Source organism: Triticum urartu, chromosome 3A (genome assembly GCF_056163025.1).
Source record: "Triticum urartu cultivar PI428250 chromosome 3A, HENAU_Tu73, whole genome shotgun sequence".
Lineage (NCBI taxonomy): Eukaryota > Viridiplantae > Streptophyta > Magnoliopsida > Poales > Poaceae > Triticum > Triticum urartu.
In genome coordinates, this window is record NC_141875.1 from 624,553,613 (window position 1) to 624,569,378 (window position 15,766).

General features: G+C 42.5%; 1 protein-coding gene across 5 annotated transcripts; it reads right to left on the reverse strand.

The window, feature by feature from the left end:
• Positions 1-847: 847 nt before the first annotated feature.
• LOC125545516 (ARM repeat superfamily protein) lies at positions 848-8,436 on the reverse strand. 5 transcript variants are annotated; one of them, XM_048709477.2, is made up of 20 exons: positions 8,158-8,435; positions 7,432-8,017; positions 7,232-7,306; positions 6,918-7,033; positions 6,730-6,844; positions 6,513-6,641; positions 5,740-5,787; positions 5,282-5,421; positions 5,006-5,202; positions 4,594-4,886; positions 4,353-4,502; positions 3,887-4,264; positions 3,635-3,784; positions 2,749-2,824; positions 2,451-2,578; positions 2,144-2,344; positions 1,912-2,049; positions 1,682-1,813; positions 1,389-1,580; positions 848-1,275 (listed from the first exon to the last, which is right to left on the reverse strand). In XM_048709477.2, exons 2-20 carry the CDS (start codon positions 7,564-7,566, stop codon positions 1,132-1,134), a joined length of 2,937 nt encoding a protein of 978 aa, XP_048565434.1. In that variant the 5' UTR covers positions 7,567-8,017; positions 8,158-8,435; the 3' UTR covers positions 848-1,131. The 5 variants fall into 5 exon arrangements, with proteins under 5 accessions (XP_048565434.1, XP_048565432.1, XP_048565433.1 ...); XM_048709475.2 differs by having other exon boundaries at positions 7,432-8,055; XM_048709476.2 differs by having other exon boundaries at positions 8,104-8,435.
• Positions 8,437-15,766: the final 7,330 nt, after the last annotated feature.

Genomic DNA, 15,766 nt, shown 5'->3' on the forward strand with positions numbered 1-15,766 from the left:
GACGCCGGACGCAACACTGCCTCGCCATGGTTGTAGGCTTGTAGCACGCAAACGCCCATCGCAGGCGACGAGGACGTGGTTGCAGCAACAACGAGCGGTTGCCATCGGATTGCCGGTCATGGCAAAGAGGAGATTGGGCGAGCGCCCATGACATCTCGTGATGGAGAGAGAGAGAAGTAGCTAGGGGAGGAAGAAGAACGGTGGAGGGGGGATAAGGAGCGAACTACACGTGGGTGGGGCCGTGTGACGTGGCACAATAAAGAGCCCTCAATCAAAAGGGAACCGCACGTCCCGCACGCGATTGGCCCAACACTCGGCCGGTCGGTCGGGTACAGACGTGTCCCTTTGTAATTTGAGTGTTAGAACAATCATAGGTTATATCATTTCCCAATTGAAAATTACTCTGATGATGATGTGGTGGTGGTTCCGCTCGCTTGTTAGTCCCGCAAAACACAAAATACAAAAACTTTCATACTTTATCATGTAATCAAATATTGATAGCAAACCAATCATATGCTAGAGGTAAACATGGAGCTGCCTGCACACGACTGAGCCAAGGTTGGAGAATCTGCTAGAGTGGTTTTTACACCCTAGCCTCCATATGGCGGTAATTATGGGAGCGGTACGGGTGCTTCTGTCGAATCTGCTTGAGTTGTTCTTATACTTCCTCAATTACTGGACTCAATATCTAAGGCATATGGCAGTTTCATTTTGCAAGCTTTTTCTTTTCCAACTGCTACCCCCCTCCTCTCGTGGATAGTATTTCTAGTCAGATGGTGACTAATCATAGTGATGCAGATTAATCAGGTACCAATGATAAATATAAAAATCAGACAAGAAGCACAGATTAAAAACATCAAAAATATATGACAACAATGTGGTCATTTTCTTTTCTGGCCCGCAAAAAGTACATACACTCAGACACTACACTTTCCATTTATTCTGGGACCCTACAACGGTAACAGAAATTTGTACACCTTGTCGAAAATTTGTACACTCAAAGAATAGAAAACCCAGAAAGAGAACAAAAAAACAGCAGAAAGAATCAACTTAAAAGACATGTTAATTTGCAAACAGTTCTGTATACAGATTTGGAAACCAGTTTGTCAGGTTCCACACCATTGCACGGATCTACCGTCCAGCTGCCTTCAAGAACTTGTCGTACGGGCTTGCAGGTGGCAACCTGAAGGAGCGGTCATCGCTGGATGTCGAATCGTTGCGCCGCATGTAGTCCTTTCTTGTCAAATGTGACTCAGGTTCAGATTGAGCAGATGACTGCAAAATGCAATGAGACGTCAGTCATGATTTCAGAAATATCAAGTTTAAGAAACTGACAAGATGCCTGGATTTAGCTTAAGGTTAAGAACGTCTGACAGGAGGACACGTGCCTCATTTGTTTCCGGTCCGTTTTCCCCGATTGAGCTACGCGAATCGGTTCTCGAGTGCTTGAAGCTCATGAGAACAGACATCTTCTGCTGCTTTTCCATTACTAGGGATTCACATTGGCTCTTCATTTGGTCATAGGACACAGGATTGGTGGAGACTGGAATGTTAGCAACTTGCCTTGCTGTCTCATGGACCTGGCAGCAAGTAGTTCAAGTACAAACAGATGAGGAGGCTGCACGTTTATAAGAGAACAGAGGGGTTTTCAGGTGCCATTGTTTTAGAGATTGATACATACGGATTCCATCAGTTGATTCACGTTTAGAACATCGGATGAAGCCATAGATCCTGATGTTTTCCTGTCAGACTGCGATCCACTATGTTCAAAGACGATGTCATCGTCATCATCCATCTCACAAGGAATAACATCCTGAAGTCAGAAGACATGTAGCCAAAAAGTTAGGAAATAACAGCACTACCAAATCATAATAACTCAGAATCAAGTATTTGTAAACGATCAGTACAGACCTCATCAAAACAGTGATCGTCCTTTTCAGCGTACATTGAACAAGAGTGTGGCGTCTCCATGAATAGTGGAGCACCAAGAGGAAATGAATCATCTAGGGAGAACTCTTGAAGAAGCTGTTCTTCTATCCCATCAAACTTCTGCAATTTGTAAGATTATCAGTTATGTTCTTGATTCTGAACAGCTAGCTAAATCACAGAAATAGAGCGGTCAAGTAAATCTAAATCTACACACCTCTGGTGAATTTTCAAATTTTCTCTTGAAGTGGGATATCACATTGTCTTTTAACTGTGTATCATCCTTATTTACAGCTGAAAGAAAAACTTGTGCATCACTTTCATCTTCCTCAGAACCGTAAAGCATTTCACTGTTCGAAGATTGTGCAGAAGTAACAGTGAGTCTGCAGTCATCAATCAGGCAAAGATGAGGATCAACCTGCAAAATTAACAAAGCACATTATAGCTCATACTAATTACAGACCTATGTGTGATTGCGGGTAGACCATCCAAATGAAATATTCACATGGTGGATATCAACAAACCATTTCCTCTGGCACTGCGGCTTTGACAAGATGGGTTATCTGAGGAATATCAGCAACTTTTGCTGAAAAAATAAGCATTGCTGATGCCATTGTATACAAACACCTTCTCCGAGATGGTTGCACAACATCTTCATTTACAGTGGAAAAAGAAAAATATGAGATCAAGCCATGAATTCAACTGCTATACTGTTATAAATATGTTGCATACGAATATGTTGGACATTATCTTTTGTTTTTTAATAGAAAAATAAAAAGGGAACAACTGTTTGGTTTGAGAGGCAATGTTGCAGCAACTTACTATCTTGGTTAAGAGACAACCTCCTGAGAGAAAAGGCCAACTGGAAACATCGAACTAGTGCCACATGACTGGAGGTCTGTCATAAAACTTAACTGGTCAATTAAACAGTACATAACATGATGGTATCTCTGGTTCAATATTCTAAGAATTTAAAGTAAGTTTCATGCTTCCAACATCAATAAAATATACAAAAGTTATATCTTGTAGATAAATTCAAAGTGTGCAAAATACTGGTTGAAATGACTCGATGGATTCCAACTGTGTGCCGCGATCATTCCAGTGCCTTCAGAACAAATTCAAATGGTGTGCAAAATACTGGTTAAAGTGACTCAATGGATTCCAACTGTGTGATGTGATCATTCCAGCGGTTTCAGAACAAAGCAATAGCCTTATAAATCTGAAATCATTTCAAGGTCATCATAAGTAGCCTCGGACAGGCTATAACCTTACTATCTATCTTGAAGATTCACATATTTTATGTCTCTACACTATGCAGCACTGTGCTCTCTGTGATGGACCAATCCATATTTACCTACTAATCCATTGGATGCTCTCTGTGATGGACCAACCCATATTTGCCTACTAATCCATTGGATGCTCTCTGTGATGGACCAATCCATATTTACCTACTAATCCATTGGAATGCATGTTAGTTGTTATGCATTACAAATGAACTAATATAGACCACATTGACCCTGTTTTAGACATGGGAGCACTGTACAATTGGTATTACCGAGGTTTAAAATGAGGATCTCAAAGCGCTAACTGACAACAGCTCTAGAATGTGGTAATAGTCCACAAGGGGGTAGGAACAAATTCCTCTATTTGAGATATGGTCTTCTTCAATAGTGGGTAGCAAGAATATATTGTACGAAGCTCGACTTACTTTTGCTTTCGAACACAATAAAGCAACATTGTAAGTATGGCCCATTGCCTCAAAATTTGAAGGTGAGTTATCTTCGAGGGATGCTTGACTCCAAATAGATGAAAGAAGAAGAACAAGTTGGCCATTGTTCAACTTCATTAACTTTGAGTTCTGCTCACAGATGTAAGGAAAATAAGATGTATCAGTTGTATGGTCAAAAACTCCCAAGGTAAAAAATAGTAAAATACTAATAATACTAGCTGGACTTCATACATCTTTAAAAGTGGAAAGACGATCGTTGAAATATGTGTTCCCTGAAGACTGCCTTGTATTTGGTTCTGTATGTGCATATCCATTCTCAGCACTTACCACAGCTTCTGGTTTCTCGTTTTCCTGCAAGGATTCCTTGATCCTACTTCTAGACTGCAGTTCATCCATTATGGTCTCAGAAGAGAAAGCTGACAATGCCAACAAAAGCACACTCTGCGACCCATTGACCTTCATTGGGACAGGAAAACCTATGGCTGACCATGGGCATAACAACGAAGGCGCGACAATGGTGGATAAAACACGGTGTGAGCCAATCCTTGTCTTATTGTCTGGGTGCATCATTGCTAGGAGAAGCTGGTGATACAAAGCTTCTGGAAATGCCTGAGTCATGTACAAGGAAATGCCAATTAATATTGATGTCCTACTTCTAAATCATTTCTCTACAGTAGTGGAAATATCAAAAACATACTTTCTGGTTGTATGATGACTTGTACACATAAGCTGCTATTTGTGCTGTGCGGTAAACAGATGACACTGTTGTCCTGGCGATGTTGGCAGTGTACGAGAGATTCTCGAGCATTACACTGACCATGTCAAGAATAGGACCAACATCCCCAACCTAATCAGCACAACAAAAAACTTTTCTTACAGATTTATACGCTAAAGCAGGAAAATAGTTATGTAATGAAGTGCCGAAAGATTACAACAACCTTCTCTGTCAATTGCACCAGACACTCCTCCAAGGCCACATAAAGTTCACTGTTCCACTTGTCAATATCAGCTTGAGCATTTGATGCTTCAACAGCACGGTACATACATTTTCGCAAGTGTTTTACTAAATCGCTGATTGCACTCGCTATTGTTACCGATGCATGCGACTTTGCCTGCTTCGCAAGATGAGAAGCAACTTTTACAATGCTTATTTGCTTGGCGGGCATCTTGGCAACACTTTTATGATCAATGTGCTTTATAGTAAAAGATAGCAGCAAATGGCCATTTTGCCCTGCAATTATAAAAACAAGATTCAACGGAGTATTCAATCTCTCTCAATGCTTCCAACTGAAAAGCAACACTGAAAGGGAAAAACAAGCAAAGAAATTACATGGGAGAAAATTGCTGCACCTGATTTGTCCATCAGTGTTTGCATTTCTTGTAGAACAGAAAGGGAAACCCCACTTTCAGGAGACCAGTAATTGTGGCTATCGAAAAGGCGAAACAGAGGATCAAGAATACGCCGCACTGTTGTTGCCTCCTTTGCAATATTGGCCATGTTACGCAAGCAAACCCTTGCCCAGTGTGCTGGATTCTCAGATGCAGCCCTGCTAACACATAAAATTATTAAAGAGATAAAAAAATGTGCATTACTATCTAAAAATGTTAATGAGCAGAAGATCTCACATTGTATCAGCTGCCACTTTGGCATTATTTTGCCCAGATACTGCCAACATTGTCAAATCATCATCATCTTGAAATCTGACGACCTCTTTTATTGAGAGAGTTTGATTAGCCTCATAACAGCTTATTATCACTGAGACAACCTGGGTTCAAGAATGAATTGGAAATTAATTAGATAGCCACTCTGAGATGCTATTTGAGCTGAAACATCTATGCTAACATTTTGCTTCATGAATGGTTGTTTCTGGTTCACTTCGAATTAAAATTAGTGTACTCTTACTGTATTAAGTATGGTAGACATGCTATTTCGGAATTCGCTGAACTTTGATTATAATTATATCTCTTTCCACTAATCGATGATCCTATTTCTACAATTCTACTACATAAGAAATCCATACAGGAAATAAAAATAACAAAGAAAGTATCCAGCGTGCATAAAATAAAAGGCAATAAGGACTTACTTCATCAAGTTCCATTGAGATATGCGAGTGGTCACCCATGTATTCGACCTGATTACAGGTGGTCAAACAGTCAAAATGCAATAGAAAATATATTTTCTACACTTAATCACTTCTACTCCTATGATATTACTTCCTGGGAAGAATCAGTAATGCAGAGAAAGTAAAGGTTACAAGTGGTCGAACAGTCAGACTGTGATATAAAATAAATTTTCCCAGTTTAATCACTCCTACTCCTATGACCGTACTTGCTGGGAAGGACCGGTAATGCAGAAACATAAGCATGAATTATTATTTTATCTTTACATTTTGTTACAAAGTACAGTACTACTATGACAGAACATAGCATTGCACGATATCAGCACGATGCACAAAAATTGTATTTGTTCCACCGAAAGTGAAAGATGGATATAGAGCCTATATAATAATGTCTCGTTATCTGTTGAAAACCTTGAAAACATATAGTTGAGGTACAAAAGTTCATATTTATGAAGCATGTGAAATTGTATAATACTCCCTCCGTCCGAAAATACTTGTCATCAAAATGGATAAAAAGAGATGTATCTAGAACTAAAATACGTCTAGATACATCCCCTTTTATCCATTTTGATGACAGGTATTTCCGGACGGAGGGAGTAGATGCAAATGGTAATTAGTTCATTTGTTCGACATGATTATTCCTGGTTTAACACAATTGTAAAATATAAGCCTTGACTGGCAAACAAACGACAGTCTTGCCTTTCTCATCAGAACAATTAAGCAATAGATTGTCTTACCATTGAAGCAAGAGCTTGGAGTGCAGCAGATCGAAGGCGGATCCCTTTGTCATCTTCCCTTAGTTCTTGAGCAATTTTGCATAGTTTTGGTATCATGCCTTCTAAACTGAACATATGCGTGCTGTCAACCTATATAAACATTCAATTTAAAAATAAGCAGATGGCAAGTACCTAGAAAATAAATTAAATCTAAGTTGGTATGTGTTACGTTAATAACCTGTCCATCGAGAAAGTCAACAAGCAATAGACAGCCCAGGATCTGCAAATCATCACTTGATTTCTGATCTAGAAGAGTGCGAACAATACACAATGTGCTTGTGGCCAGCAATGGTCTGAATAAGAAACCGGTCTGTTAGCCAAGATTAGTCACAAATGCGTCAATGAATAAACAATATTTGCACTTACGTATGCTCCTTGCATGAACGCAGAAGTTTCCTATATATGCATGGAACAACTTTGGCCAGGGTGAAATTATCATGTCTCAGTTCTTTATAGCATCTCTGCTCAAGATACTCTGTGATCTGTTCAGGAAAATAAGAGTAAAATTAATTCCGCTTTTACGAAGTCTGCCATTCATTCAGTTCCATCTTCAAAACATAGCTATAAAATCCTTAACAGGCAACTAGCTAAGCATCATTTCAATGTGTAGTGATCCAGTGACAATTATTAGAGGCCACACGATATAGTAAGAAAAGCAGGGAGGATGCCGAATGTGTTACCTTTGGTATGCGGGTTGGATTTCTCGAGACGTAATCGCAGAGTTTCCCGATCCTTCTGTCATTCGGTTCTCCATCCTGAGGCAGCATTGCAAAGTTCAATTAGCAAACTCCCACACATTTGAATGCAACACACCCATCATGCAGAACCACACTACCATGACTAGAAAATTGGAATGCTAGCAGGCAGGGATTGGCCATACCGCGGGCAGCTGGTAGATCTCCGAGATGATCTTCTTGTAGCGCTTGACGGGCTGCCGTGACCTCGCCCGCAGCGAGGGGCAGAAGTAGCAGAGGCTGCTGCACGCCGGCAGCACCCGCCGCGACATGACCCCCATCCTTCTCCTCCTCCCTCAGAAGGCCCCCGAAGCTTTTTGATCCAAATGTGGTGAGACGGCACAACTGCAACTCCAACTGTCCGCCCTCTTTGCTACGACGGCAGTTCCAAGAACTGGACTCCCTTGGACTTCGATCAGACTGGGCTGAAGCAACGCGAATTGGTTGTGGCAGGGAGGACTAGAGTAGAGTAGAGGACCTCCTCGCCTTCCTCACGTTCGGGTAGCCAGTCGGAGTCCCCTGACCCGGCTGAGATCAAGAAACGGCAAGAATTCCCCTCGCGTCAGAGTCGCCTCTGACCAAATCTAATCCAGGCCGGTGCTGGGACTTTTAAAAGGCAGCGAATTCCCCGGGTCAAATCCGGCAAAGAACGCGGCGTTCCCCTCTGGCGAACTCCGAGCCGCGGCGCGACGGCGCCAAGAACAGCCGCCGACGCCCGGCTGAATCCAGCCCCTGCCAAAGATCAACTCTTTTTCCTCAGAACCAGCGTCCTGCGCAACTCAGATCGCGGCCAGACGCAAATGAGGCAAGGAGCGAACCCGGAGGAGACGAGGGGGGCACCAAAGAGAGGAACCGACGACGGATCCACCCACCTGAAAGGGAAAGGGGGGAGCGGCGAATCCGGTGGCCGGCGGGCGGCGGCTGCGTGGCGTGCGGGCGGGCAGGTGGGTGGGAGTAGCTGGAGGCGACAACGGGGCAACGGTCGCCTCGGCGGCTCCTTGTCGCCTTCGCCGCAGCCGCTGGGAGGATGGGGAGGGGGAGGGGTTGGAGGAGGACTAGTAAAATGCGGGCAGCTGGAGGTGCGGCGGAACATTCATAGCGGCGGCACGGGCACAGCTCTGGGCAAGCGCGTTGCGGTTTCTCCACCGTGCGTGCGAACGGGGGAATTCTTCGAGGGGCTTTTCGGCAAAAGAAAAGAAAAAGAAGGCGGCTGCTCGTTGCCCTGTTCTGGAATCTGACAGGTGGGCACGTTGCGCGAGGCGCCGTTTGGGTCCTGCGCTGCCGGCAGGCCTTGCCTGGCCAGCGGAAGTTACGAATCCGCCCCCCGCCGGCTTGATTTTTGTATTTTTTTTGGTTGACATTGATGTTGGGCCCGACGTGGCTAGGGCACTGCCATGTATCTTTTGCTTTAAGAAAAATTTAGCGGGTTTGCTATTCTTTGCCGGCTGAAAATTTCGGCGTCTTCGGTCAATTCCACGCGGCCTCGAGGGTGAGAGGGGACGCCGTCGCTGATAGTGGCGGCGATGAACGAGACTGAGCCAGGAGCGAGCGAGCAGGCAGCACGGCGTTGACGGCGGGAATGAACCCAGGGTTTAGCGGGTTCTGGTGTGATGTGGTCTGATGGCTCGGAAAAGTTTCTTTCTAAAATTGTTTTACCATTTGTTTCTAATTTACTATTTACAACATGTGCATATGTGGTCATGAGCAGAAGAGGACTTTCGCTCATAGTGCCCCAAAATATCCGATGCATGTTATTCTTGTAATTGATTGATTGTGTATATTGAGCATTTGCTCTCTCCTCATATGCATAGGTCAACTATTATTGACTTGAAGAAAGAAGACTGGGGCATGATGGAGAGCGTTCATGATGTACACATCAAATGTGACCCCCCCCCCCCTCCCCCTCCCATTTGTTGGGTAAATATAAATCCTGACCCAAGTTTTGACCCCCATTTCTCCTCAACTTCGTGGGTGTAGGTGGCAAGAGACTCGTGTGGAGGGGTTATTTGGTTGCCTTGTGATGTGTTTGCTTATCTATTCTTCCGTTGAGTAAGCTAAGCTTCAGGCTTTGCAAAAATTCCTCATGGTGCCTCAAGATATCAAAAATTGTCAAGACTAGTTGCATGTATGTCGAATGTTTGCTCTTGCCTTGTCACATGTCCAGGTACAAATCCACTATTGTTGACTTCAATAAAGAAGTTGTGGCATGAAAGAGAGCCTTGAGAGTTATAAAAATAGTAGAGATGCTAATTCAGGAGCTCATGGAATTGCCATGTTTTGTAAGAGTGTTATATATTAGCATGAGTTTGTTATATAAAAAAAACAGAGCACAAATTTGTTGATCGTCGTGGTTCTATTGAGATTTGAGAACCATTGTATTAATAAATAAAAAGTGGTTTCCAGAATCAATTGTAAATCAATGTTATGCAGTACTACTCTTTCCGCTTACAAATATAAGATGTTAATATATTTTTCCTGAATTTGATGTACATAGAAATGTTTTAGTGTGCGTATTCACTCATTTCAGTTCGCATGTGCCATGTAGTTTATATTAAAATATTCAAAACATGTTATATCTGTGAAGGGAGAGCGTACTATAAAGAACCAGATTGTAAAAAAGAAAAGATGATTGGATTTTGCCGAGCACAAGACAAGGATGGCACATCGGTGGAGGGTAGAACGGGGAACTCCGTCCCATTCCCTCCCTGCGAGGTTGGAACCGGATCGAGTCGCGGGTTCCAAAACTGCGGTGCGAGCGAGCGATCCGAGAGAGAGGGAGACAGCGCCATCATGACGGGAACAGGTCTGGCGCATCGTACGGTTGGGACGGGCCCCACGTGCCCCCTCATCCCGTAGACTGCTGGTGGCATGGAGTACTGCGACCGATTATTAGGTGTTGGTTAGCCATCTAGATCCTTTGCTTTATTATGGCTAACCTGCAGAGGGTACAGTACGTACGTATACTTGGAGCCTGTATGTCAGGGCGTCACTTTAAGTCTCAATTACTCCCTCCGTTCCTAAGCATAAGTCTTTTTAGGTTTAATTAATATGAACTACATACGGATATATACATAGACATAGTTTAGAATGTAGATTTACTCATTTTATATATAGTCCACATTGAAAACTCTAAAAAAATAACCGTCAAACGTCGAAAATCAAGCGAATCCAGAGACAGGTCGTAACCCTTCGCTCCTGCCCACGTGCGAACTCCCATCTAGGGTTTTCTTGCCTTCCGCCGGCGCCGCCGGTCCGCCTCATCTTCTACGGTTTTTGGATCATGGAGGTATGGTGGATCTCGGCCCTTGCCGGCGGGGGGGCTTCGTTTTAGATGTTTTTCTGAGTTTTATTAGGGTTTGTGTCATGTTTAAGAAGATGAAGCGGCGGCGACTTTTTGAAGATGGAATAAAGTCCTTCCCGCCTAGCCCCCGTCCCAGTGATGTTTCAAGCATCGCCGGAAGGCGTGTGGAGGTTTGTCTCCGACGGATCTCGTGGGATCCGGTCGGCGTTTGTCTTCGGTGGACTCGACTGGATCTGGTCTTCGTTCGTCTACGTCTATGTGTCTGCAGATTGGATCCTTCCGGTCTATGCTTCTCTTCATCAGCGGCGGTTGTTGTTCTGGTGCGCTGGTCCTATGGGGCCTTAGCACGATGATTTCCTGACTGTCTACTACAACAATGTTTGCCTGGCTCAGATGAGGAAGGGGCGATGACGGCGGCACGCCTTCGGCTCGCTTTAGTGATTGTAGTCGTCGCTAGGTGGTCTACGGACCTGGATGTAATTTTTTTTTTCTAGTGTTCTTTGTACTATCTTGACAGTTGATGAATAGACCGAAGGTTTTCTCGCAAAAAAAAACTCTAAAAAGATATATATTTAAAAACAGAGAGAGTAATTTCATTGCTTTTGACGCGTCGCGAGGGCGAGGCATGGGGATCCGGCTTGCCTGCTCCCTCCCTATGCTTCCATCCGTGCTCCCACTTCATCCTACGGCTGTTTTTTTTTAATGTAATCATCTTCCCTCCCTGATTTTAAAACGATGGCTTTATTTTATTCCAATTAAATCAAGTCACGTAGACGAGAACATGAATGGACACACGACGAGGAGCAGGCAAGTCTCGTCCAGACATGGGGAGAGAAAACCAGTGCCACGCGATTTGACGAGGACGAGCGTGTACAGTGTCCGGCCACACGGTGTCAACGAATTGATTTAGCCCAAGCGCGCGCTGGCCTGGTCTAGGCGAAACCGTCAAATGGCAGCGGCTCTGTGGTACGCACGCACGGGCAGCTTGAGCATGGCTGCACCGTACCCGACCCCCAAGGCCCCAACCACCAGTATCTATACTTCTATATTTATATTTATAAAAGAGCAAACATTATTTTCTCTAAATGCATCTTACAAAATGTACACGGATACATTATTATTGCATGATTAGTCCCACTAAACTCAATCTAACGGCTAGCCTTATCTCATTTGTTTTTTGTGTGCACTTAGCAATTTACATTGACTGACCGTACTCCACCGCGAAGGAAAATATGAAAGTCCACGTCTGGTCAATTAGGAAACTATAATCACGGAAACTCATATTAATAAACTAATCACAGACGTATCTAATTATTAGAAAACTAATCATAAATGCATCTTATTATTAGAAAACTAATCACGGGCGCATCCTATTATTAGAAAAATAATCACGCACGCATCCTATTAAGAAATTAATCATGGACGCATCTAATTATTAGGAAACTAATCACGAACGCATCCTATTAGATAACTAATCATGAACGCATCTAATTATTAGGAAACTAATCGCGAGCGCATCCTATCGTCTCGGGAATCGCGATCGCGAGTCGCCTGCCGTCACCAGCCCACCACCCACGCGAGCCACAGTGGGAGACACGCGAGGAGGAGCTACGGCTTCCTCAGAACACACACACGTGCTGTCGCCGCTTTCGTCTTCTGCCTGGAGGCCGGGTCACTTTTCTACTGACTGCAACGACTTCGTCCACGTCCTGGCATGCTCTCCGGGAACCACCGACATCCGCGCCGACTTCAGCTCCGTCCACAAATACCCACGCTGACAACCACCCACCATCGACGCCCTTCAAGTGAGGGCAACGCTGAGTATCCTGGATCAGTATAAGCAGGCCAAAAAAATTGAGTAGGGGGCGCCTCGGTGCATGAAGGGCGCCGCCTCAAAGCTGGACGACTGATTCACCTGCGTCGACAACGCCGCCCAGCTGGTGAGAGGACACGGTCACCGCGGCCGCTCGCAGGCCTGAACGACGGAGACGCTCGCCTTCACGCGAACGCGCCGCACACACGCACTAATCAGGTAAGCACCGAGTGTTGTTTTTTTACTATCATCGTTACCTCGCCGGTGGTGACACATCTAGAAGTACAGGAACTAGAGATGAGGCAATGAGAAACAGAGGCGCGCTGGAGCACACACAGTTGGGTTTCAGGCAACCAATGCCTTCTTTCTTTCTTTCTTTATTTTTTCACTGATTTTTACGTACCTGCAACAGATATCCCTGTTTTTTAAGTACTGACTACCATCGGTTATTACATGGCCAACTCACGACTACATAGTGAACTTACAGACAAATTCGTTGAACCAAGACCTTACTTGCAGTCATGAAATTATGTGAAAAAACCCCAGAAGTTTGCATAAGTTTTAGTGAAAAATATAAAGTTCGCATAAGTTTTACTAAAAAACCTGAAGTTTGCATAAGTGTATTTGTTTGTCCAACAGATACATGGCAATTGTAATTTGACATGAGCATTTTCATGCCGTCCTTATCTACAGTTGAGTTAACATGTTTTCCTGATAGAAAACTTGAACCATATACAAGAGAAGCAAAAAATGCATGTTGATTATGATGATGACGAATGTAGGATATTTTGTGGTAATGGTAAATTCTCGTATCATTTATTTTATTTCATTATTGCACTCTACATTACATACCACGCACGACCACTTTGGTAGAGGTGACGAGTTCGCATCATACAGAGAGACCAACCATGTTTCTCCGAATATCTTGAATCATGGTCCTTATGACTTCATCTCTACTACTTATAAGAAATACATTTTTTCATTTGACTATTTCCTGACTTGAGATATAAGGTATGTTTTATCCACTAGAGTTGCTAAAATTGGAAGCATGTCTGCAGTTTTTCTTTCTAAACCGGCATTTGTTGGCCTTTTTTCCACTGTTATTCTTACAAGTGGTAGCCTACGCATGTTAAAGACCATTTCCAAATTATTTATCTTCGTATCATTATTACTACAAACTGAGAGGATATTTATTATATTGTCAAAAATTTAGAATGTTGAGCCCTTAAAAAAATGTGTAGTACTCAAGTAACTGTTTCAAGTTGTCGTATTAATGCTTTTGTCCAGTGAATAACAAGTATAATTATGCAATTTATCACTGTAATTTTTATTTGGTTTACATGTTCTATTTTCATAATAAAGTAAGTCACTTTTCTTGCTTCCAGACATTACGATACTTGTGTGCAATAGTAGAATCGGATGGTTCAACTAGCATTTTTTTGTCTTGTTTCACAGCTGATTCTATGCAGTCAAGACATCTCTACACTTCTCTATCTGACAATGGCTTTCTCTTTTCAACAAACCATAGAGGTCTCTTTCCACTACTGTGGTTGACACTCAATTGTAATAATAATTCTTGACTGGAGTTTGTTGGCACTGAAACGGTTTCTTAGCTTGTCCTCAGTGACATTTTCATGTGTGATTATATTTGCATAAATGTGTGCATATGGAGAATCATGATGAATTTTCTAAATAATTTTGAGTTTTATACATTGGGAACACTTGGTGGTCTTTTAATACAGGAGACATGTTGATTAAGGAGAAATGACATTTCAAATTGTTTGTATGAGTAGGGAATAAGAGATTGTGTATTTTATAAGAAAAATTCAAATTTATGAATAAATTGTCTTGTATTAAGTTTAGTATAATGTGTTAATTCAAATAGATGCGTATTACACGTGCACACTTATTGGTTTAAATAAACGTACGTTGCACGTGCACACTTACTAGTCAGCAAGCAAGCTAGCGTCGTTGAAAACCCGACCTTCCCGGATGTGATCGACGTGCCTGCGGCCTGCCTATCTGTCTTCCTTGCACCTAACAACAATCTCAAAGGCCAACTAGGCGAGTTGTGGGAAAATATCACGTGATAGGTGATACCACCCTTGATATGTTACCATGCTACGAGTTTTGAAAAAAATTCACATCTGGATGTTTCAGGAAATTCCGAAAAAAATATGGATGTTCACAAGACATACGTCTGTGACACGTAAAAAATTCAGATCCAAATTCTAAGTACCTATTGAGAAACAAAAATGACAAATCTAGAATGAATAAAGTCAAAAGAAGACAAAATGTGAACAGTGTTAGAAATGACACTATTCAAATATAGATTTGTCTTTTCTGTTTCTCAATGTATATTTTGAATTTTGATCTGGATTTTTTAGGGGTTACAGGCATATGCCTTGTGAACATCTACAACTTTTTTTTTAGATTTTATTGAAAGAATCTGTAGCATGGGGGCATGTAAAAGATATGTATCACCTGATATCCACCCGGCGAGTTGTTACAGGAGAGCACGTGCGCGAGAAGTGAGGAATTGCCGCCATGACATGGTGTCATCCTTTGGATGGCCTTTTTCGAAACAAAAGAAAAACCAAAGAGTAAAATCCACAATAATGTTCCTAATGGTGGTCGAAGGAGAGTGCAACTCGCTTCAGAGAGTATGGAGTTCCGAGCATCCCACAACTTCCAGAGAATGGTGAGAGCGAGAAAAATAAACCCTTAGGATTTTGTGTCGTCTTTGTTCCAGGATTTCACTACGAATAGCACCAACTCCGACGTGTTTCTTTATGAATTAAGTTTTAGGGATGAATTTTTGGAATGAGACGGATTAAGAGTTGTTGTTAGTTGGAACATTTTTTGTAGCTTTTATGGCGAGTTCCGAAAAGCTAGACAAGCACGGAGGCCCTCTCTGGTGGTGGGAGTGGGACAGAGTCACAAAATACTAGCTAGATCATGATTGCATGTGTTGCTACAACCATTAATTTTAACAATAGATGGGCATGAATTTATAAAATGCATAGAGGGATGCAAGGTAAAAGTTAAGTTTTTACTAAAGACATCTTTTTTGGTTAGAAATGGCAGAGGAGAATATTTGTTGGTAATGAGACAACATAACTAGTTTTTAAGTTCAGTTTTAGAGGAAAACCATTTTTATTCCATAAGTTTAAAAATGAGAAGATAGAACATGGTCTAGAAAAATTGATATGATGGCAAAAATCCAGTCCTAAAAAGCCAATGCATCGGTGCACCATCATAGAACTACTGGGTGTCTTCAAAGTAAAACAAAGCTAAGAAATTCATTAGAAAGCCAGAAGAAGGTACGTTTTTACTACTAAGGGCATCTCCAACACTGACCCACATA

Excerpts from the sequence above, each read along its gene's own strand:
- LOC125545516 (XM_048709477.2), bottom strand. The coding sequence starts at position 7,566 with ATGGGGGTCATGTCGCGGCGGGTGCTGCCGGCGTGCAGCAGCCTCTGC. Across the intron at positions 4,503-4,593 it reads TGGTGCAATTGACAGAGAAG|GTTGGGGATGTTGGTCCTAT; the intron begins GTTGTTGTAATC and ends TGTGCTGATTAG. Across the intron at positions 1,814-1,911 it reads ACGATCACTGTTTTGATGAG|GATGTTATTCCTTGTGAGAT; the intron begins GTCTGTACTGAT and ends TTCTGACTTCAG.